Source organism: Leuresthes tenuis, unplaced genomic scaffold (assembly GCF_036924035.1).
Source record: "Leuresthes tenuis unplaced genomic scaffold, fLeuTen1.0.hap1 SCAF_12, whole genome shotgun sequence".
Classification (NCBI taxonomy): domain Eukaryota; kingdom Metazoa; phylum Chordata; class Actinopteri; order Atheriniformes; family Atherinopsidae; genus Leuresthes; species Leuresthes tenuis.
The window spans coordinates 4,834,967-4,860,685 of NW_027325366.1; the positions used below are offsets into that span (position 1 = coordinate 4,834,967).

The following is a 25,719-nucleotide window of genomic DNA, read 5'->3' on the forward strand; positions in this document are numbered from 1 at the left end:
CATTTTCCTTAAGTTCATTGTTTCTTAAGGTGCACTTTAAACACTGCAGGCTTCCTGAGTTTACACCTGAGGAGATCAAGAGAATTAATGGGACCTATGATTATTTTGGACTCAATCATTATTGCTCTTACCTGGCATTCTATGTGGACCATGGAAACACTCAACATCTTTTGGCCGACAGGTAAGCAAATGCCATCTTTGGTGAAAGCAGTATTTTTTTTTTAATTCTACTTGAAAGTCAGTAAATTTAGAACCTATATATTCATGGTATTCTCTGAAAAAAAAAATCCTTCTTTGTGGTATGAAATATTTGAGTTTAAAATCTCCACTTTTTCACTGTCACAGGGGTGGTGAGGTAACTTCCGATCGCACCTGGTTGGAAACAGGCTCTTCATGGCTGAGAATCACACCTTTTGGCCTTCGCAGATTACTGAGGTTCATTAAAGAGGAGTTTGGAAATCCCCCAATCATCATCACTGAGAATGGTGTCTCAGAACGGGGGCCTGTTGATCTGAATGATCCTCACAGAATTTACTACTATAAACACTATATCAACCAGGTGTTGAAAGGTATTAAAGCAATTTCATGAAAAATAAAGCATTTCAGAGCAGGATATTCAAGAAAACATCATTTACAGTTATTTTGTTTTTCCAGCTTACTTGCTAGATGGTGTGGACATCCGTGGCTACACAGCTTGGTCACTGATGGACAACCTGGAGTGGGCTGTTGGCTATTCAGAGAGATTTGGCCTTTTTTATGTCAATCATTCTGACCCCAATCGGCCTCGAGTGGCCAAAAATTCTGTGTCCTTCTACAACAGCATCATCAGCTGCAACGGATTCCCTGACCCTGCTTTAGGACCCCATGACTGCTTGAACCCCGATCCTGAAGGTAAACTTATTCAATGTGGCTCACATACTTGTTTTGACTCAAGAACTGCTGAAAGGTTCAAAAATCTGACAACGAGTGCCTCTAAAGTTCATTAATTAATAAGTTTTGTTGTATGTTAATACAACTTAATTGCACTAATAAAGTCAAAAACCTGAAAGCCGACTTCCTACTTGGAGTCTTGTGATGATTGTAAGATTGATGTGCAACCTCCCTCATAATAAACTGACAACTGGATTGAAGAGTGTTAATAAGTGCAACCTCCCTTACAATAAACTGACTATTGGAAGTAGAAGAGTGTTAACAAGTGAGTCATAGAGGAACATGTTTGTACACAAGGCCCAGCAAGCAGTTTCCTCTTGTCTCCAGAGTTTGTGTTAAGCTAAGTTATCTGTCATCTGCTGAAGCCATCTACGTTCTAAGAAAAGTGCAATATTGCTATAAAAGCTTTGCAAGGAAGCAAATACCTTTTGTATTCACAAACTGTTCAAAATACAATGTGGAATAAATCATTTGGATGTTAAAAGCCTTACCACAATCAATAAGACCGCTATGGCGCATGTCTCTGCGTTTTCTTTCTGCAGCAACAAGCACAGCAACAAGCGCAGCAACAAGTGCAGCAACGAGCACACCGGTCACAGACAACGCTGTGAAGTTCCTGGGTATGAAGCTCTCTATCAGTGACGCAGAGACTGGGCTTACCACCACATTTGCTCTGCTGATTGTTGCAGTGTTTGGAGTAATATGTTTATCCGTTTGGTTCTTTGCAAGGAAAAAAAGTTCTAAGAGAAATAAGGATGTTGACGTGGTAAATATGGAGAGGAAATTGTAACTGAAAATGCATTGTGGTTTCCTCAAGATAAATAGATGAACATTTAACTGCATTCTCCAAAAGTCTAAATTTAACCTTTTGCAGATTTGTTTGTCATGCCTTTTAAAGGGATTTTATTTTTTCATTTACTCATTTTTGTTGTAATGGTGGAGTTATGACAACTTCTCATGAGTAGTTGTGTATTAACTTACCAGTTAACAGAAGTCAGAGCACTCAAAGTTTGGAGAATCACGGATGAATTCTGGCAGAGGAGCCATGCTAACAGCTAACAGAATGGAGCCACTGACCCGCAATTGTTTCCATCTAAAACTTCACAAATGCTTTCTATTTTTCAAGTCTTTCCAAAAGTAATTCCCAACAGTGAGTGATCCAGTCTAGTCTGACATCTCTTGATGTATTTAACTCATCAGTAGCAGGATACACCAGGCATGAAATATTTTGATTTGGTCCAGATTGAGGAAAATGTTTCCATGGCACTCTTTTCTGTGTAGCTGATAGATCATCTCCCTGATTCTACATACTGTGAATGCTCTAAATGCTGTCTATGGCAGGAAATACACTACTACTACTACTCAAAAGTACTTCACACAACCCCATTAAAAAGAAAACGAAAAAAAACCATCTGGAATATACCTTTAACTAGAACTGTATGTTAAAGATGTCTCAGAATTTGAAAATCTCATTCATGATCCATTTTTTTTTCATATTCCATTCTCACTGCATCATCCAAATAAACCACAGGGGATTTCATGGCCTGTCTGTTATTAATATAAACAGTGTTTCCAGTATTTTGAATTCAATAATACCAATATTGTCACAGTTGGCTATAGAAGTTTATGTAATGTCACAGTTTGTTTAATCATGGTTTCAGTTATGTTCTAGTTCTGTTTCTCCCCTGCCACCTCAGTTCACTCAAGTCACCTGGTTAATTGTTCACAGCTGCACCTCATTCACTGATCACTCCCTCCACAGTATTTAGTCTTCTGGTTTCCTTTCAGTCACTGCAGAATCCTTACCTCACTATCCCTTCATGCTTCCACGTCATGTCGAGTCACAGAAAGATAAGTCTGGTTTTGCTTCATAGTCCTGTTCCTTTGTTTTTTCACAGTCATAGTCTTGTTTCATAGTTAAGTATTTTTGATCCGGCTCTGCCGCGCTTTATGTTTTTGCCTTGTCTTGTTTTTTGGAATAAACCTTGTTTTGGAAGTTAAAGAACTGCATCTGGGTCCCTTCTCGCACCACTCACCGTGACAGATATTTATTCTCTACGGAGTCCAAAATGAAACAATTCTTTGGTTAGTTTAGGAAATGTCCATTACAGTAAACCCCTTTATTCAGTCACATTTATCTGTTATTGCAATGATACAAAACAACATTATGTTAATTTATTCTTGTGTCTGTTCAATTCATCATTTCACTTGCAACCAAATTTCTGCATCTTCTCTCCATGAGGATTCACAGTTTATGACAGATGTCAGGTATGAACCGTGAAATATTATAGGTTTAAGTATTGTATTAGCTTCACTTGCAGGACAACGAAAACAAAGACATTGTACCACACAATGTAGCCGACAGGCTGTGACTTGCAGAAGTATGAAACCTTGTGGATGTGTCCTCAGACAGTCTTGTTTATTTATTGTACAGCTAATAAATGCAAATGCCTACAGAGGGTAAAAATTGATCTCTCCAAGTATGATTACAAACCAAATTCCTTATGTAGAAATGATGATTAGAAAACCAGTACTGTAATGAATAATGTTAAAGCACTGTGAGATGACTTTTGTGAATTATTTGTATGTTTAAATGAAATTTTTTTTAAAAAGTCCTTTTCTCAGTGTCTCATCAATTAAATGTTTTTACTTTTCCCAAATATGAATTCTGTAACCGACAATGGCCATTAACTAAGTGAATCCTGTCAGAACAGCCACCATTATGAACAGCTCAGCAACTGACCACAGCATCTGATGTCATAAATCCAAGAGAGATATTAGGCAACTTAAGTCATACATCATAGTTAATTCAGCAATGTCTGATTATGGTTAACCACAGCTTGCTGGGGGGAGGACTTTCATTTGCTGAACTAACTGTAGTGGCACTTATATTGGCTTCTAGTTCTACAGTGAGGAACCTTGGAGTTATTTTTGACCAGAATTTATCATTCGACGCACATATAAAACTGGTTTCTAGGACTGCCTTCTTTCACCTTCGTAATATTGCTAAAATCAGGAACATCCTGTCTCAGGGTGATGCAGAGAAACTAGTTCATGCATTTGTTACTTCAAGATTGGACTACTGTAATTCCTTATTATTGGGCTGTCCCACATATTCTCTGAAAAGCCTCCAGCTGATCCAAAATGCTGCAGCCAGAGTTCTGATGAGAACTAACAGGAGAGATCATGTTTCTCCAGTTTTAGCTTCTCTTCATTGGCTCCCTGTTAAATTCAGAATAGAATTTAAGATTCTTCTTCTCACATATAAAGTTCTTAATGACCGAGCTCCATATCTTAAAGATTTAATTGTAAGGTATTTTCCTAACAGAGCATTTCACTCCCAAACTGCAGGTTTACTTGTTGTTCCCAGAGTTTCTAAAAGTATAATGGGAGGTAGAGCCTTCAGTTATCAGGCCCCTCTCTTGTGGAATAAGCTGCCAGTAAATGTCCGGGAAGCAGACACCCTTTCCACTTATAAGATTAGGCTTAAAACTTTCCTTTTCGATAAAGCTTATAGTTAGGGATGGCTCAGGTAATCCTGAAACATCCCATAGTTAAGCTGCTATAGGCTTAGACTGCTGGGGGACCTCATCTGTCACACCTTTCCTCACTTTGCTCTCTTTTTCCCCTGTTTAATTTCACAATTGATTTTATGTACATGTGACGTTATTGTGGTTATTAACGTATGTTTCCCTGTTCCAACAGATATCCTTTGAATGGCGTTATGGTGTTTTTCCCCCCTCTTTTCCCCCTTTTCTGTCTTCTCAAACCCCAGCTGGTCGAGGCGGATGGCCACCCTTCCTGAGTCTGGTTCTGCCAGAGGTTTCTTCCTGGTTCTGGTTCTTCCAGAGGTTTCTTCCTGTTAAAAGGGAGTCGTTCCTTTCCACAGTTGCCACAGGCACGCTCAGGACGGGAGATTGGACTGAAGACACGTTTCGGTGCAATCTGTTGGTTTCCTTAGCTAGGATATTATTTTTTTGAATTGGCTCTATATGAATTAATTGGATTATGATTACAATTAATTGAATTCCAATTGGCTTGAATTGGACTATATTACTTAAGTGCCTTGAGATGACAATTGTTGTAATCTGGCGCTATATAAATAAAATTGAATTGAATTGAATTTTGATTCAAGAACATATGAAGTGTGTCTAAAACCAGGAAGTGATGGGATGTCGAGGTGGTTTTCTAGCAAGGTGCATCACCTGCTCATTGGTCATAGTGCCTGACTGAAACATAGCCTGGTGTTGGGCAACATGTTTGAGGCAAGATGAATAAATTGGAGTCAATGTATTGCTTAAATGCATACAAAAGCTCAATGACCACCTGAAAGGGGAAATTAAACACTTTTATTCAGTAGCTTTTATTCAAAGAATAGGGTTTGCTTTCATATCGCACCAGGATGCAGAGCTGACTTTTACAAAGTTAAAAATTAGGGAAAGATTATCATTTTCATGCTTTGACTCTAAAATGGCATGTAGCTTGTTAGTAAGCCAAACTGTGACATCCTCCAATCACAATGAGCGACTTTGTAACCAAAGAACAAAGCAAAAGTTAATTTGATATTCATAATTATTTAGATTTGAAGATCGATTGTGAACTAATGTTTTCATAGGTTGATTGTTAAATGTTTTTATTAAATCAGCACTGAATAAGGATTACATTTTGACAGTTAAAATGGTAGTATTTGATCCATCCTGTCTCAATATGCTGTGCCCAGTCTACAACCATTTCAATAGAAGAGAACTATGTGAGGCCATTTAAGAAAGGGCATGGGCCTGATACATTGTAATCTTAGTGTAATTTTCTATCAAGAAAGGATCATGATCTAATCTATAAGGTGTTAATTCTCTTGAGTGTTTATAATGTAAGATAACAAAACCCTACAGAAGTTCAATTTAGTGTTATATAGCACCAAATTACAACAATGTCATCTCAAGGCACTTAAATAATATAGTCCAATTCAAGCCAATTGGAATTCAATTCATTGTAATCATAATCCAATCAAATCCAATTAAATCATTTAAAATTCATCCAATTCATTCACGTAGAGCCAATTCAAAAACAATATTCTAGCTAAGGAATCCAACAGACTGCACCGAAACTTCTTTTCAGTCCAATCTCCCGTCCTGAGCGTGCCTGAGGCGACTGTGGAAAGGAACGACTCCCTTTTAACAGGAAGAAACCTCTGGCAGAACCAAACTCAGGAAGGGTGGCCATCCGCCTCGACCAGCTGGGGTTTGAGAAGACAGAAAAGAGAGAAAAGTGGGGGGAAAAACACCATAACGCCATTCAAAGGATATCTGTTGGAACAGGGAAACACAAGTTAATAACCACAATAATGTCACATGTACAAAATATCATTTGAGAAATTAAACAGGGGGAAAAGAGAGCAAAGATAGGAAAGGTGTGACAGATGAGGTCCCTCAGCAGTCTAAGCCTATAGCAGCTTAACTATGGGATGTTTCAGGGTCACCTGAGCCATCCCTAACTATAAGCTTTATCAAAAAGGAAAGTTTTAAGCCTAATCTTAAAAGTGGAAAGGGTGTCTGCTTCCCGGACATTTACTGGACATTTACTTTATTCCACAAGAGAGGGGCCTGATAACTGAAGGCTCTACCTCCCATTCTACTTTTAGAAACTCTGGGAACAACAAGTAAACCTGCAGTTTGGGCGCAAAGGCAACAGTGCTGAAAAGAAACCTGGGATAATTCTTATTCTCTTCTATCAATGACTAATGAAAAGCAGTTCTAGCTTTACGAACGGCTTTCTTATGCGTTATTAAACTATCTTTCCAGAGTAATTGAGACTCTTCTAAATTAGAGGAACGCCACTGTCTCTCCAGCTTTCTTGCTTTAAAGGAGCTGTGAATTATACCAAGGAGCCGACCTTTTGTGAAAGATTACCTTCCTTTTCAGAGGGGCAACATTGTCCAGTGTTGTACGCATTGAAACTATAGTGCTGTCAACAAGAGAGTCAAGTTCTACTGGAGTAAAATTTAGGTAGGCATCCTCTGTCATATCTGCACATGGCAGTGAAGAAAAGGATGAATTAACTCTTTAAAACTGAGTACAGCGTTCTCTGATAGACACCTTCTATATGTAGAATTCTTCTCAGAAGTCATATAGTCAAGTAATGTAAATTCAAAAGTTATCAAAAAATGGTCAAAGAAGACAGGATTTTGAGGGAACACTTAACTGTTCACTCTCAATGCCATAAGTCAGCACAAGGTCAAGGGTATGATTAAGGCAGTGAGTAGGTCTGTGAACACTTTGAGAAAATCCAATAGAGTCTAATATAGAATTAAAGTTAATATTTAGGCTGTCATTTTCAACATCTACTTGAATATTAAAGTCACCCACTACAATGACTTTATCTGTACTCGGCACTAACTGTGATAAAAACTCTGAGAATTCAGACAGAAGCTCAGAATAAGGGCCAAGTGGACGATACACAACAACAAACACGAGGTTTTTGTGATTTCCTCTTTGGGTGGGAAAAACTGAGAATCAGCGTTTCAAACTAATCTTGGGTCTCGGACTGATTAGTAACCCTGATCTGAAAATAGCTGCCACTCTTCCTCCTCTGCCTGTGGTTCGAGGAACATGAACATTTAAATAGTCAGAGGGAGTTGATTCATTAATGCTAACATGATCCTCCTGCTGCAGCCAGGTTTCTGTAAGACAAAATATGTATTAATCAGATGATCACAGATCACAAATCATTCACTAACAGAGACTTCTAAAGGAGAGATCTAATACCACATTTAATAGTTTGTTTTTGTTCAGTTAAAATTTTTGTTTTAAATTTTTTTTGCACAAGGGGATTTGCTCCTTTTGTGTTTATTGATTGCGCAGAAGCGCAGATTCTGATCAGTAGCCAGTGGATGAGGGAGGGAGTGAGGGTTTACAGGTTTTACAAGAGGTGAGCCAAGTATTGTAACTTTTTAAATGATCCCCTGGCTAACAGCTCCACTTGTTCACAGGCAATAACAGACGCTGGTCAGTAATAATAACAGTGACACTGTTTAAAACAGCATGTGAATACCAGTAAGAGTGAAGATTTTTTGTCAGTTTTGAAAGACCCGTTTGTTAAAGATTAAGTTTTTATTGTCCATACTATAGAAATTGCTTTTTGTTGCTTAGTGCTGAGTTTATGAAGTAAACTGATGGACATTGGATTGCCCCAGGACCCAACATCCTTTGACATTGAGGAGTTTTGGGGAAGAATATCCTTAGAAAAGAACAAAGACATTTTTTGCACACAAAATGACTTGCTCATTGTTAAGTTAAAAGGGAAACAAGTAATAGAGGTCCTTGGTTCCTTTTTTCCAAAGGTGACTGGCTTGAACCAATTTGGGAGGCTCATTCAAATGTTGATGCCGAGAAGGTATTTTCAATGGTCAGTCTGAACAAAACCTCAACCCAAAACAGCTTGTCTTTGGACAGGACATTGGCCTCTGTCATGACCCTGAAAATGGCTGGACTTCAACTGAACTGTTTTAAGTGGAAGCCAGCAACACAAATGATGAAAGACTCCAAAAAGGCAACAAACACTCTTGCCTGCATTCAAAACTTGAGCCCTGACACAATTAGTAATGTGTAAAAGGTAAAAAAAAAAACAACTCCAAACTACGGCACGCCACGTCATTTTTTATGGCCTTCCAAAATATGTCTGTAATGTATTCCATCCCTCCCGCACCGCACTTCAATTTTATTTCTCCCTGTTCATTCTCTATGGTGACTCCTAACAAGTACATATGTCATTCCTTTTTTGGCCACTGGTAGGTTAAGTCGCTGCATTTTTCAGAGATGCACTCTGGCGTTTTCATCGAATGCTACAAATGTAATAACAAAAGCATTTTTTTCCTCTTATGGCCGCTGTATTTAGAATCCTATGTCGTCACAAAACGTTCACGATGCTCTCACCTTAGTATTGTGTCAAGAATAACCTCCTGCTCATCAACACGCATTAAACAAATAGCTAAACATGCATCCTCGCTTGAACGTGTGGCTGCACAGAAGAAAAGGCAGCAGCTTTAGCTTGAAATGACCAGACTTACAGTTGCAAGGGAAGAACTTGAGCTGGAGACTGCATTAGCTGAAAGCAGTGCAAAAACAATGCTGCTCAAATAATATGAGAACCCAGGCACAAAAGCTACAAGGTGGGAACATGAAGCAAACATCAACCAGGCAGAATGAACTTTCACGAACCACCATAAACGCTGCACAATGTGACTCCACAAGATTTGAACTATAATGCACCAACCAGAGTTGAGGACATAATAAAAGCCTTGCAAAATCATTTTGCAATCACTGAACTGCTAGTTAAACAACAAACAATCTCAGCTACCAGTGAAGGATATTACTGTCTTCAGAGGTGATGCACTACAATACAAATCATTCAGAGTACTCAATAGAACAAAAAACAGACAATGATCAAGACAGATTGTATTTTTTAGAACAGTTTACAGCCGGTGAACCCAAGAGTTAGTCTGCAGCTGTGCTCACATGCCGCCCAGCAAAGGCTACTACGAAGCAGTCTGCTTCATAAAAACTATGGGGATGAACTACAGATCGCCAGTGCATACATCAATTCGGCATTAAAATGGCCGCTGATCTAGTCAGATAACGGAAAGGCATTGAGTACTTAAGTAATGTTTTTGGTTGGAGGTCGCAACTCTATGGAGGTCATAGACTTCTTATACGAGATGGACAATCCTACTAACCAACGAACAGTGGTGTCTAAACTACCCTACAAAATTAGAGAACGCTGGCATGCTGAAGCTTTTGATTTGGGGAGTTACATAGATCGCCAAGCTAAAGTAATGCTCGAGCCTCTCTTTGGTAATATACCAGACAGTCACTCAGTCACCACTGGAAAAACTGAACACGAAGAAAGGTATCCCTTGTAGCCAAATTATATATCGCCGGCACACAAGGCACCAACAATATATATTTATAGTGGACACACGTAGCGTGATGTGATAAGATATAAGGATTTATCCGAAAGTTCTCACTATCTGAATAAGCCTTATTTAACCTCGTTTTAGGGCACCACCTTCTTACGATCTTACGATCTTACGATTCTGGTATGTTAATTTAATAATCAATTATTAATTAATAACTAATAAATTCCAGTCTCATATAGTTGCTACTCGTGAATTCTCGTTTTGTTAGACTCACACATACGTAAAGAACACATACACAAAATCCGGTTGATTTTATATAGGTATATATATATGAAACATTTATTAAAATGATATGACCAAAGACATGAACCTTAAGACAACAGGAGAAATGCTTTGAATATGGATGATTATATAAGAAACACTTAGTGAATTGAAAAGAACTAAGGGGAGGGGATGGATGGATACCGGAATCATTCAAATAGTCGAGCTTTGTTACTATTTGAATTTAAAGGCTAACAGCTTGGATTAATGTATCATTTTAACAGCAAATTCTCTCGACACCCACCGCATACCGTCTGAAATGTAAGAACAGGGCAGATCTTACGGTTAGGTCAGCTCCGAACCACAGGTGATCGCCAGCGGGTTCCACTGGGTCTCTCTCGGTTCCGCGTCTCGCGGCCTTCGTTGTGGTTGACTTTCGGGGACTGGACCGGTCGCTCTCCTGCGCCGGAGAATAAGCCTTCCTTCTGGTAGCTTGAAGACAAGCGGGGTAGTGTGTCTGAATTCACCGCAAATAATGATAAAACTGTCCAAAGGTCGAGTTGGGTTTGGTTGCTGACCAACTCTGATGAGGTGAAATTAAATTCACCAAAGGTTGACAAAAAGGTTGACAAGCTGAAAGCTGGCTCCTTTTTGGTGTTTAAAACGTGCTATAGAGAGGAGACAGGATGACGGACGAACAAAAACGCAAAATGTATCTTTCTGCTACATTCTTCTCTTTCTGTCTTTGTTCGGACCTTCTTCTTCCATCTCATCTTCCTCTCCTGCCATTTTCAAAGACTCTCCGCCAGACTCTCATTCCATCAATTAGAGCTCAATATGGGTGATTCTCACGAAACTGTCCTAACCTTTGCAAAAACAAATTTAGGTCAATTTACTATTTAGTGTAACCACAATCAATACGAATAAGAATCAATACAATACAATACAATAATCAAATACAATAATCAAACAATCAATAACTTTTCAACCCTCCTTTATACATGTTTTGTCCAAATCTCTAACCCTAACCCTTATACAACATTATAGAATACCACTGGTCTTGACACAAGTATATTTCTAATATGGTAACACTTTACCGGGGGCTCACACCAAAAGCGTCGTGAGCGGCTGTGGTTGCCCGCTGCTTCTGCTTCTTCTTCTGCCAGAAGCGGTCAGAGAAGCCGGAAGCGGCCAAAGGGGCGTGGCTTATATGTATATCAACTAGCAGATAATAAGCCATCCATACATTGGTTCCCTCTTTCACCATGGATCGTACTCTGGGCAGCCTTCTTAGTGTTTCTTTGTGTTTGCGCTCTGCCGTTTTCCGCTTTTTTTCCACCTTCGGAATCCAGATCGGTCCCAATTGGCTGTCGTCCCGTCGCTGCTCATTTGCATAAAGTTGGGCCTTTCTCAACTTTTGAAGCTCACGAAGCTCACAACGTGCCGCTCACAACGCCGGCCGCTCATCGACGCCAGCTTACATTGAAAATGAATGGCAGCTGGCCGCTCACGCCGCTTTTGGTGTGAGCCCCCGGTTACAATAAGGGTCCCTTGTGTTTCTTATGTAATACACAATAATTGCTAATATTTAGTATTAGTAATTGCTAATAGGAGTTCGCCCAACCGGTCTACATGTGTTTTGTGGACTTGGAGAAGGCGTTCGACCATGTCCCTCTGGGAGTCCTGTGGGGGGTGCTCCGGGAATATGGAGTGCCGGACCCCTTGATAGGGTCTGTTTGGCCTCTGTATGACCGGTGTCAGAGTTTGGTCCACATTGCCGGCAGTAAGTCGGATACGTTTCCGTTGAGGGTTGGACTCCGTCAGGGCTGCCCTTTGTCACCGATTCTGTTCCTAACTTATGGACAGAATTTCTAGGCGCAGCCAGGGTGTTGAGGGTGTCCGATTTGGCAACCTCAGAATCGGGTCTCTGCTTTTTGCAGATGATGTGGTTCTGTTAGCGTCGTCGGGCCGTGACCTTCAGCTCTCACTGGAGCGATTCGCAGCCGAGTGTGAAGCGGCTGGGATGAGAATCAGCACCTCCAAATCCGAGACTATGGTTCTCAACCGGAAAAGGGTGGAATGCCCTCTCCGGGTCGGGAATGAGATCCTTCCCCAAGTGGAGGAGTTCAAGTATCTCGGGGTCTTGTTCACAGTGAGGGACGAATGGAACATGAGATTGACGGGCGGATCGGTGCGGCGTCTACAGTGTTGCGGGCCCGAAAGAACAAGATCGCGAATACAAGCGGCCGAAATGGGTTTCCTCCGCAGGGTGTCTGGGCTCTCCCTTAGAGACAGGATGAGAAGCTCAGTCATCCGGGAGGGGCTCGGAGTAGAACCGCTGCTCCTCCGCATTGAGAGGAGCCAGATGAGGTGGCTCGGGCATCTGGTTAGGATGCCTCCTGGACGCCTCCCTGGTGAGGTGTTCCGGGCACTTCCGGGAAGACCCAGGACACGTTGGAGAGACTAGGTCTAGGTCCCCCCGGAAGAGCTGGAGGAAGTGGCCGGGGACAGAGACGTCTGGGTTTCTCCGTTAAAGCTGCTGCCCCTGCGACCCGACCCCCGGATAAGCGGTAGATGATGGATGAATGGAATTGCTAATATATCTGTAAACAGTTAGTTAATGCTTCATAATGTACTAACTAATGTTAATTAAGGGACCCTGTAATTTTTTATGAATTTTTAAAGGAAAAAAAAAATGTATTAGCTAAAATGGCTACAGCTAGCTAGGTAGTTAGTAGATATGAGAAGGAATGCTGCTACAGTACAGTATAACCCCTTGATAACGAACCACACAATTTGTAGCCATGATTACACATACATAATTCATTACCGTAACACTTCATTTAATTACCGTAACAGCCTTGCATATGTTACGGTAATGAATGCAGAGCGTTACGGTAATGAATGGCAGTTCCATGTTGATAGTATTAATTAGCATAGCTAGCATGACTGGGCAGAAATATTTTCACTAACAGTTTGGCTCTATATAAGTTACTTTTCCACAGAATATAAAATAATTATCTACAAAACTATTTTAAATATACCCTGTTACAGTAATGAACAGTAGTAGTGTGCCAAAGGGTGTATATAATTACAATTTTTAAAATATCTACTGGAAGAACTTGAAAGATGATCTTACCTAGTAGCCATTTTGAAACTTCTCTTCCACACAAGGCATCATGGGATAAAAAAAAAAACAATTTATTGGAACACAGGGATTTTAATGGAGCCAAATATCATTGTTACGGAAATGAATTGTTCATGCTCCGGACACATGTATTTTGCCCAGAAAATAATTATTCACAAATACTTGGCCCAAAATGATAACACTGCTAGTTAAAGGGTATAACCCCAACCATTTTTTCTATTTATATGTATATTAAATTATGGGGATGTATTGTGATAAATTTTGGGTTTAAGATCAAAAATAAAAGCCCGGACACGTTACGGTAATGAATTGTAAGGTTGAAATGTTGTCATAAAATATAGAGTAATCCATCAAATGCAATGACAACAGTAGTCCTACAATTAGTACATACCATAGTTTTATATATAAAACAAAAGTTTGATTGTTTTAGTCGTTTAGGCTATCAAATCCTTACAGACACGTCAAAATGCAATTTCGTGAGAATCACCCATATTCTCTTACAATATTCCGTCCATATCCTGTTCAAGAACTGATGCGATAACTGGGCAATGACCTATGCCATGACTGGGCAATAACCTATGCCATGACTGGGCAAAAACTGACTTTTCCTCGCGGTTTCCGGAGTTTGATTCGCAGAGGCGGGGCATGGCGTAGGCCTACGCTACACTTTCAGCCAATGGTATGCCTGAAACTGTTGTGACGTCTGCCTGGGCGTATTTTGTAAGGCGACCTGCAAGGAGAATTCGACTCCTGCATTCCTCCGTCTCATAAACATTTGTTCAGAGGATTCTAAAACACCATAACTTGTTAAGATATCTATAGAGTTATAAAGTATGAATAACGAACCAACCAATGTTATTTTCCTGTGTTAACCACGGAATACAATAAGAAACAGCTGATTATTGGTTAATAGTTGCATTATTTCATATAAATGTCACATGTCATATGCAAGTTGTTGACTTAGTTTGGGATTCTATTCAGTATTACGGACCACTCGGGGGCAATGTGGCTCCATAAGCTGATTAGTAATTTTCCAAAATAATAATATCTTCCGTATTGTTCCACGTACGATCATGAAAAGGGTATTAAAATGCAGCTTGTGATATCACTGAGAACATGAAAGAACTTGTACAAAGATACAAAGCACATTTAATACAGTTTCAAGATTCAGTTAAAAAGTGATTCTAGGTGAGATCCTTTTGAGAGGTCCATGCAGCGGCTGTCTCTGGCTTGAATCAGAGTCAGGGCAAACGGTCACCATTATTTACTTTGAACCATATATGGTGGGAGGGGTCCTGTTCTGGTTTTCCCCAATACTCTCCTGAAAGGGTCCGTTGTTTGTTCAGCTTAGTTAGCACTAAGCTATTAATGCATTTATCTAAATTCATGGCACAGGTCTGTGGAAAGAGGGGCTGAGAAAACTCCCCCAAAAATGCTTTTGTGGGCAAAGGTTGTTGTAAATTTCTCTTCTTTGATGTAGAAATCCCCCATCTGCTATTTCCACACTGACCATCCCCACAAAAGAATGTTGCAGTCATTTAAAATCTTAAGTTTGTTTTAAATTCCACACTTGAGTTCGCTACACCCTTCAGTGGAAGCAGTTTTGCCACCAATGTTTCAGTTGAAAACCAACGGCCTCCAGGATCATATGTGAAACCAGCAAACTCAAGCAAGACAGGGTTTGCCTTTGAGAAGCCATGTTTGTACTGCCAGCAATCTCACACCCGAGCTATATATAGCCAATAACTAATAACACATGGAGTTCTTGAAATTAAAGGGCCTGTGTTTTGGATGCTTAAACCCTGGCCATCTCAGCTAATTCTGCAAAAGAAGAATAGAGTGTAAAGAATGTGCATTAAGGCACCCAGACATTCTACATACACCAAAAAGGGAAGTTTCTGTCTCACCTGACAAGAGTGATGGTGGCCTCAGAAACAAAGAAAGTTCTGTTTCACCTGAGAAGGCTTATGGTGCTCATGAAGAAGAAGTATTATGTGCTCAAGTTTCTATCACTCAAGAATCTTGTAGCCTCAAGTATGTGGAAACATTTGTTTTCATGGATCCAGGAAGTACAGCAATGTTCTGCACTGGAGACCTGCAAAAGAAACTGAACATTAAAGGGAAACCAACACAAATACTTCTCAGCTCCATGTGTCAAAACAAACCTGAAGAACAGAAACTCATGAAAAGCCATGTTATATCGGACCTGGAAGTGTGCGGATTGGAGGACAATAGGTATATTCAGTTACCTAAAGTGTACACTCACAGCAACATACCTGTTCACACTGACAACATACCAAAGCAATCAGATAAAGAAAAGTGGCCTTACCTCAAAGAAGTACGCTTGCCAGAAATAGAAGCAGACGTAGGCTCATTTATTGGAGCAAACTGTCCAAAGGCAATGGGGCCAAGGCGCATCATCAACAGTAGATGGAGGACTGTATGTGGTGAAGACTTATGTTGGCTGGGTTGTGAATGGACCCATATGAAAAGAACTGGATGACACAAAGAGTAAACCACCTCAATGTTCAGTGAACAGGATCTCTGTGATGGAAATTGAGAAGTTTCTGGTCCAACAATACAATGTTGATTTCCCAGAGTGTAACTATGACGACAAAGAAGAGTTGTCACAAGAAGACAAACAATTCATGCAGTCTGTGCGGGAAACAGCAACTCTAGAGAATGGATATTACAGCATTGGATTGCCACTCAGGAACAGAAGGCTTTAAATGCCTAATAATCGTTGTGTGGCAGAACAGTGCATAGCCACTCTGCTCAGAAAGTTCAAGATGAATCCTGGGTTCTATGAAGAGTACAAAGCCTTCATGGACACCATTATTGACAAAGGCTACACTGTTCAAGTTCCAGCACATCAGCTGAGCCATGATGACAACAGGGTATTCTACATACCACAGCACCCTAAAAAGTTGTCGCCCACGTCATCAAAATATGATAAATATCCTGCCATGTTGCACAGAACTATCAATAGCAAACTACGTGTGAAGTTAGCTGACTGTCACAGAGCAAATAAGCTGTGCTGCAGCAGCGCGCGTCGATGATGTCATCCCAGTAGAAGAGTGTGTAGAAAGCCGCTATGAGCTAACAGTGCAATAGTACAGTCATTCATTGGTCTTAAAGTATTGGTGAAATAAAGACAGATAATGCCTTATTTAGAGGATGCATCGTCTAAGCCCCGTTCACTCCTTTATATGGATCTAGCCAACTTTCAAACTGTTCTCGGTGAGTAGATAAACATATTTCATGCCAGAAATAAGATTGAGGTTTAAAAATTCTGGAGTTCCCCTTTAAGACTCAACCCAGCATGCCACCAGGCATCTTCAGCAAAGATGACACATGCACAAGAAAGTGATGGAAGCAAGTCCATCCCTAATCTGTTAAAAAAAGTTTTAAATGTTGATTTAAAGAGATGAAAATATGGTTTTGTATCTAAAAGCGATTCTAATGATAAAAGCTGATTAAAATGTATTGTAAATTGAATTCAAGTTTATGATTCAACCAGACTTGATAAGACTATAATATGGCCATATTAATCTGTAAACATACTCAGATATGCATGTGTACAAGTTGAGTTTCAAAGCTGTTGCAATAAGGGTTTTGTCTTCATACAGGCTGGGTCGAGATATACCCCAGGGCAGACAATCAGACGCTTGACACGGGAGGAAGGGCAAGATACCTGAAACGAGAGGGGAAAGTTAGTGATTTCAAAATAAAACAGGAAATGACGAGACAAGACATGAAACAGAATGTAAATTGTGACAGAAGACATTTTCCTTCTCTTAATTGACACTCAAGACAACATTACAACGCTGACAGTAAAAAACTTAGGGTGCACCCAAGATTTTCTTTTTTAAAATTTTTTTAAATTTCTTCTTCTTGCCCAAGAGGTTCAGAAACTGTGAACACAGATTGTCTGTGATAGAACCATTTGGTTTATTGATTGTTGTTACCGGTTATAATCTGTCATCAGTGTTGTTGTTACAGTGTTGTTGAATATTTGATCATACATAGTGCTCTCTTCAACTCGTCTGTCTCCTTGCAAGGTCATTTCCAAATGACCCGACCACTGTTCCACTCAAGTTACCCCTACCATGAGAGTACACTCCATTTTCCACATTTCTCAGGTCAAACACGTTGCAACCTCTCCATCAATCCATTCTTCATTCTGCTTTGCTACTGCTGTCTTACACTGGTTTTCCCTTCCTTTGGATCAACACCTAAGAGGTTTGTTCCGGGTCACAGGAAAATACTCAAGGTTATGCTCAAATTTCTCGTGAGCCACTGATGTATTCATAAGGGAAACTCACATTCCCGTGATCACCTTGACCCATCAGCAATATTACTAATCATCCATCCATCTTCTATACCGTCAATCCGTTAATCGGGTAGCGGGTGGGCTGGAGCCTATCCCAGCAGTCATTGGGCGAAAGGCGGGGTACACCCTGGACAGGTCGCCAGTCCATCACAGATTACTAATCATATGTAGAAATAAACTTTTTAAATAAACTTTTTACTCACCTCTCCCTCTCAGTCTCTTTTTGGATCCTTCCTACCTGTAAATTTCAACAATAACTTTATGACCACCTGTCTAGCATATAGTGTGCTCTCCTCATCCTTCCAAAAGCGCTCTGACCAGTCAAGGCGTGGTCAAAAAACACCTGAAGGTGTTCTGGAACTCAGTGCTGTACCTGACTGGCTGTGGGGGGTGATTGGTCACTCGTGATAAATCATGTGAGTCCCAGCATGCAGGTTACTCATTGCATTGGAAAAGTATGGCTCGTTCTTTTTCTGTTTATGCTCATAATGTTATGGCTGACCACTCTATAGTAACAAATTTGGTATGCACATTCTGCTCTTAATGTATATTTAAAAATTTAACATGAAATGTTCATCTCATGCAATGGTAATAATTTTTACAAAATTCTAAAATAGTGTTAATTTCATCCGGTGGCTATAAACATAACCCTGAATGAATGACTGTGACTGCTACAAAGTGTAAACTCACTTTTTCACCTTCAATGTGAGGGGATGAATTTGTTGTGTTCATATGTTGTTTCTACAAATCTCTGCGTGTCCAAAAAAGAGATCAGTACAAAGAAAAATTGCTAACTCACAGTTGATTTTGCTGATAGGTTAGTGTAAAACATAATGTATACCATGCACCTGCAACATCACCAAAAAAGATACACCTAAAAACAAATAAATAATTATTTGTAATATTAATAATTAGAATGATTTAGTCTGTGTAGTGGTGTATAAAAGAACCACTACTTTGCTAATTATGTTAATAAAAGTAACACCAACTTTGACTTCTGTATATAAGGTTGCCAAGGGAAACAGACAAAACACCACCCAACAACCATATATTAGTCTAACCCTTTTACAGATGGTGTGTTAATGAAACATTTTTTTGCACATTTGGATTCAAATAAAAAATCCTGCTTCATTTCATTTCAAGCCTCTGTGTAATTTGATTTACAGAATCGAAAAAATATATTGACAGATTTTCTCTTTCATTCTTTTCTTTTGTGTCAAGTAAACAAAAATGTATATCTCTGATCATTTTGGATACATGCAAAATTGTGCTTTAAAAAAGTAACGCCTAGTACTGTCTTCTGATCTGAGCAGCATAGGATGGTTCTAACAGCCCTGGCTGGAAATATTCCTAAAGTATCACATGGTTATTATTGGAATGAAAATATTCCTCCTCCATTTCCAGCTTCCCATCCCACACAACCCTTTTAACACTGATTTTTTTTTCCTGAACTTGTATTGAAATACTGTTTCTCAGCCTCGAACATTTCTAAAAAAATGCTTGTTTTTTTAACATGTAATTTAAGCACTTATTATATGTTAAACCAGAATAAAACTTGCAAAAAATATGAGCACTAAACAGACACAGTTAAAATGTACAGCAACAACAAATAACTCTTTGGTATCAGCAATACTCTTTATCAGAGTAACTGTTCCATCACAGGTTCGCACAGCAGAGGGTGCTGGGAGCAAGGATGGCATGCAGCAGTTTGCAATCACCATCACTCTCCCTTTATTACACAGAGGGGAGACTCTCACACAGCAAGCATTTGATTAAAGCAACATTAGAGCATCAGTTTTCATCTCCGTCTATCTACAGAATGGAGAGGTTGTACCCGGCAACAGATGTGCTGCATGATTATGCTTCTTTGTGCACATCAGCTTGTCAAAGACATGATGAAGAACTTGGAGTCTTTAGAAGACAATGGTTTAAAGTGACATCTGCTGGGATATTATAGGTTTATAAAAGCATGACTTTTCATGTGGTCTTCAGTACAGTGGCATGCAAGTTTGAACAGTTTGGTTAATATATCTGTTAGTGGTTTTTGCAGGGTAAAATCAGGAATTTAACCCTAAAACATTTGTGATTAGTACAGTCGAAGTCTCACCATAAATGTGGAAAACATACTTTTGTCCTTTTCATACAGTGTGAAATGGTACTTGACATGAAAGGAATCACAATACTCTGATTTATGTCATTTTCTAACTGTTGTACAAGTACAATAATTCTAACCCTAATCTTATTTACTTATCATTGACAGGTGAGAACACAGCAGAATAGTAAGGAATCATGAGTTGGAGGGAAGTCGAAAAGTACCATGACTGTTGAAAACATTGTGAATGATGAGTCTGGATCCAGCGATCTGTTGAAATAAAGTGTCACAAAGGCTCATGATCTTGTAGGATTTCTAGACCTTGTGAAGTATGGAGCAGAGTCTTGACTGTTGTGGATTGTCACATAGACCCATCATCCACTCCTCCCTACAGATGAGCATTTGTGGCCAAGTAAACACTAATGAGATGTGAAAAGTAGCTGTAACCACACTGGAACAGATATGGAAACATTGAACATCAACATGCTGATGAATCAAAACTTAAGCTGTATCTATGTATAGGACAGAGTATAAAAACATGGTTACTGTAAGATATTTTAACATTTAATCCAAGACTTTGCCGTTTTGCTTTGTGGACCAATGTGGCATTTTGTCACGAGAATCAGGTTGATTGGTAAATTCTGAGTTTAGTATCTAAGTTTAAAGTAGTATAACGTTTTCTAGATTTATTGAGTGCCAGCATTGGGCGAACGTGAAGAAAAAACCTTCTGGTAGAAGTAATTTTTTTTTTCCCTTGTCCTATCCAGCATTATGGCAGCTGAATTGTATCTGACTACCTTTTATGCCAAACAGATTTGCTTTGCCAAGGGAAGCTTTATAAATGCAAAGCTCCCCTTGATGCCCATCAACTGCCCATTTATTTATTTTTGTTTACAATCTATAACATGTAATAGAGCCGAACCGGACCGGGGGACAAGGAAAGAAGAAGAGGAAACAGAACAAAAATAGAAACAAAAACCAGACAACCAGCTGCTACACCTGTAAAAACTAAACAGACGACAATCCATGGTATCAGTTGCGAATCCAGCCTTAGCGCCTCCAGGAGCACCTAAAAGCAGGCAAGCAGAGAAAAAACAAACACACAAACAAACATAAACAAGCACAAGAAGCGGTAATGACATACAACACAACTGTGGATAGATGACCTGAAACCACAGGATAACACATCAACTGCTTAGCCAGCATGCTACTGGACTAATGAATGTGTGTTTGTGTGTGTGTGCGTGTGTGTGTGTGTGTGTGTGTGTGTGTGTGTGTGTGCGTGAACATGCAATACCCATGGCACAGGACCTATGTGATAACCATGCTTCATTATGAGTGTATAAGTGTACAGAGCCACAATCCACAGCCCCCCCAGCAATCAGAAACAGGCAGAGAGGGCCACAAGACCCCAGCCCCCACAGAGCACAGAACCCAGGAAGCCCACCGCAGGGACAACCACGCATCCACCCAGAAGACCGCAGAGGAAGCCCCCGGACAGAACCCCCATAAGCATAGGGCAGAGGCCCCCCGGGAACCTGGGGCAACGGCCCACCTACCCCGCCAGGCCCCAGCCGCCCAGACATGGGCCATGCACCCGGGCCGGGGCCCAGGAGCCCGAGTGCCCCTAAACCCCCCGGTAGAGGCCCCACCAGATATCCGAGAGGGTCAAGCGCCCCAGATAGCCACACAGTGGGCCAGCACCTGCCCCAGCACCCCTGGCCAAGTGCCCTGGGAGTCAAGACGTGCCCACAGGTGGGTGAAGTTGCGAGCAGAGGGGAGAGGCAACGCCCCCCCATCGGGAGCAGCACAAGCAGGCCAGATGACAGCAAGTCCCAGACCCAGGCCCAGTCATCACCACACACACTTGCATGTCCCATACATCCGCACATGCCCTCCCTCCCTCAACTGGCACATGGGGCACACCAGGGGGCCAGCAGTCCCCCAGCCACCACAGACCCCGAACCAGCAGAATAATTCATCCTCCTGGCCCCTCCCGCCCCGGGCAGCAACCAGGAAACAGGGGTGTGGGAAGACCCCTCCCCTCACCCTTCCGGCTCTTCAATGTTTTCTAATAGTGAGACGCCCAACCAGACGCCCGGAGCCACAGAGTCCCCCTCAGCACACACCCAACTGCCCAGAGGGACAGGACAGCAACCTACCACCACCACTATGTGATAAAGCCAATCAGTGGGGACCAGAGAGAGTGAAATTCAGTTAATTGATGTTTTGAGGTGGCACACATTGTTTCCATGCTAATATAATCTAAAAGAACATTTCTAAACTGGTTAATACACAGATTGTTCTTCACTTTCCAGTTCATGAGAATAGTTTTCTTTGCGATACATAACACTGTGAGGACCATGTGTGCTGAGTTAATTTCCACGTTGATGTTGTCTAAGTCACCCAGTATGCACAGTGTGGGGCATGCAGGGATGCTACACTTTAGCCATGTTGATAGGTCCTCAGAGACTTCAAACCAGAACTTCTGGACAGGGGCACAAAACCACAAATCATCAGGTGTGTTGTCTGTGCAATGTGAGCAGATGTTTGAGTGTGTCAGACCCATCCTGAATATCCTTTGTCCTGTATAATGTGTTCTATGAAGAATTTTGTATTGTATGAGCTGCTAATTAGGATTCCGAGTCATTCTGAAGGTGTTCAAACATATTTGTGGCCAGAAGCGCTTTGAGTGGTCAGCTAGACTAGAAAAGCGCTATACAAGTACAAGTCCATTTACCATTTACCAAGCTATGACTAGAACTGATGGATAAATCTGCCTCCCATTTTGAGGATGGTAGAGACATTGTGTCATCTATCTTAGACAATAATTTATATATTTTTGATAGTAGTTTTGAGTTGCAGATGCTTAGAAATTCTGCTACCCTAATCGGGAGTTGTAAGTCTGGTGGATATATTTCTTTGTTATTATAGACTTGAGTTGTTGGTATTCTAGGAATTTATTGCTGCCTATCTCATGTTGTGATATGAGCTCATCAAATGAAATAAAATTTCCATTTCCATTTTCCATTATTCCTTTGATCTTCCACAGAATAAAGTTTAGCATTTTTTGTTTTACAGGATGTCAGGGTTGTTCCAGATGGGTGTCCCACCAGGCTGTCAGAGAGGTGCTGATGTTAATGCTTTTGAAACATTTGTGATTTTTTACGTTTTGACTAATAAGCGGCAGGTCGGAGATTTCCAGATTATCACACAATGCTTGTTCTATATTTATCCATGATTCATCTAGTGGGCTAGGTTTAAACCATTTTGATATATATTGTAACCTATTGGCTAGGAAATATGCTGAAAATTAGGTAAATCTAATCCACCACTTTCCTTGGTCTTCTGTAGGGTTTTTAAACTAATACGTGGTGGTTTGTTTTTCCACAGAAATTTGGAGATACATTAATCTAATGACTTAAACCAAGTAGAAGATGGTTTTATGGAGATCATTGAGAACAAATAGTTAACTTTTGGTAGTATTATCATTTTAATGGTTGCAACTCTCCCCATAAGTGATATAGGTAATAACTTCCAACAAGTGAGATCCTCTACTGTCTTTAAAAGTTGCACATAATTTAGCTTTGTTAGCCTGAGAGCCTGGAGGAAATGTTTATGCCTAAATATCTAATATTTCCTGACTGTAAAGTGATCGCAGGTATATTCTGGACCCTGCAGTTAATGGGCAGACAAGTTGATAGAGTAATCCGAAAGTGCTGAGAATTTATTTATGAGTGTGATCGTGTGAGTGAGAGACGTTTGAGAGTTCTGAAGGAAAAGTAATACATAATCAGCATAAAGACTTATTTTATGCTCAATATGTTAGAGTTGGATGCCTTTAATATTTTTATCTTGTCTGATAGCAGCTGCTAAAGATTAGATGAAAATAGCAAAAAGTGAGGGGGAAAGTGGGCAACCCTGTCTTGTACCTCTCTGCAGACTGAAGCTTGGAGAGGTTTGATCATTTGTCCTGACACATGCATTTGGGGAGCTATATAATATCCTTATCCAGTTGATGAAGTCTGACCCAAACCAGAATTTGTTTAATGCTGCAAATAAAAATTTCCAGTTCACTCGATCAAATGCTTTTTCTGCATCTAGAGAGACGATTGTGGTTTCCAAGTTGTTGATGGTACAATAGTCTATGAGATTAATTAGCCTGCGCGTGTTAGTGGATGAGTGTCTCCCCTTTATAAAACCTGTCTGGTTGGAATTATTTTTTCTATTCTTTTGGCGAGGGCTTTACAAATTATTTTGAGGTCTGCATTTATTAGAGATATTGGGCGGTAGCTAGATGGAAGTATGGGGTCTTTTCCTGGTTTCTGTAGCAGGATAATGTTAGCAGAGTTCATGTGTGGGGGTAATCTGCCATTCTGCTTAACTTGTAATGCCATTTTGTAAAATGTAGGTGCTAAAACAGTCCAAAATTCTTTGTAGAACTCGATGGAAAACCATCTGGTCTTGGGGCTTTGTTACTTGGCATATGTTGAAGGGCTTCATGGAGTTCTCCTATTGAAAGAGGTGAATCCAGAGCCATGGCCTGTTCGGGTTGTATTTTTGGAAGGTTGATGTTACTAAGAAACTGATCTATGTTACTGTCTGATGGATCATTTTGTAATGAATATGAGGTTTTATAGAAGTCCCTGAAACATTGTTGATTACATCAGGGTCATGGGTGACATTTCCTGTTGAGTCTTTAACAGAAGTGATTGTTGTTTTCTCCTTGTTTCTCCATAGTTGATTTGCTAGGAACCTTCCAGATTTATTGCCATGCTCAAAGTTCTCCAAGCGAAGTCTTAGCTTTTTTTAGTTTATTTAGTATGCGTTCATCTTTGGAGGTACTGGAGACAGCTTCCAATGATTTAATCCTGAGTTCTAAATCTGATATCCTTGAACTTTCCCTCTTTTTCTTATTTGATGAAAAAGAGATTATTTTGCCTCTCATAACTGCTTTCCCGACTTCCCAGAGAATACAAGCTGACATTCCTGGCAGGTCATTGTTTTCTAAATATACAGAACATTCCCTTTTGAAATAATTAATAAAATCAGGCTTTTAGTAAAGATGTATTAAATCTCCAATTTCTAGCTGGTGGTGTAGCTCTCTTATTCTTCAGTGTGATAGAAACTGGGGCGTGATCACTGATAGTGATGGGGTGGATTTTGGTGTCTGAAATATCCCTCATCAAGGAACTGCTAACTAAGAAATAATCTATTCTTGAATATGAGTGGTGTACTGGTGAGAAGAAGGTGTATTCTCTAAGAGTGGGGTGGTGGGAGCGCCAAGCATCACAAAGACCAAAATCATTCATATACAATATTTGTGGACTGCCAGTTCCGCTGACTTCCTGTAGTACTGCGCCCGTCTACTCCTGAGTCAAATACCATGTTAAAGTCCCTTCCTATGATGAGTGTGTTATCTGAGTGATCAGAGAGTGAAGTGAAAAAGGAGCGAAAAAATGAGGGGTCATCAACATTTGGACCATATATATTTGCAATGCATAAATTCATATTTTGAGTAGATAAAATAACTATTAGAAATCTACATTCTGGATCTATAACTATGTTGTTTACCGTGAAATTTACTCTTCTACTTATCAGAATGGCTACACCTTTTTGTCTGGAGTTGTAACAGGCTGAGTACACATGAGGAAACTGTGCTGTGGTGAGAACATCAGCTGCAGTCTTTGATAAATGAATCTCCTGTAATAACACAATGTCTACCTGTAGATCCTTCAATCTATTGGAGATTTTTAATCTCTTCTCTCTGGACCCAGCTCCATGCACATTCCATGAAATAAACCTTAGCATGGACATGCTCAGACTAACGCAGTGAGTGCTGGATGCTTGCTAAAAGCATCCCATGCGTGTGTACATATATGTGCATGAACCTGACATTGTTTGTGTTTCTGTTCATCAGTATGGGCTTGCTACAATGTGTACGCGCGCTGTCGATGCTGTGTGGAACTTGATTATGTGCTCTGCTCAAAACTCTATGTGCGCCGTGCTTGTTAACATTACTTATTAAGGTGGAAACGCAGCGG

General features: G+C 40.3%; 1 protein-coding gene across 1 annotated transcript in view; it reads left to right on the top strand.

Annotated features, from left to right (window-relative positions):
* The window catches only part of LOC140319886 (lactase/phlorizin hydrolase-like), a 38,054-nt gene that overhangs the window by 7,668 nt on the left and 4,667 nt on the right, over positions 1 to 25,719 (top strand). The window contains exons 15-18 of the mRNA XM_072397661.1: positions 50 to 181; positions 346 to 569; positions 655 to 891; positions 1,497 to 1,627. Coding sequence (XP_072253762.1) covers positions 50 to 181; positions 346 to 569; positions 655 to 891; positions 1,497 to 1,627 — 724 coding nt within the window. The remainder of the gene's footprint in view (positions 1 to 49; positions 182 to 345; positions 570 to 654; positions 892 to 1,496; positions 1,628 to 25,719) is intronic.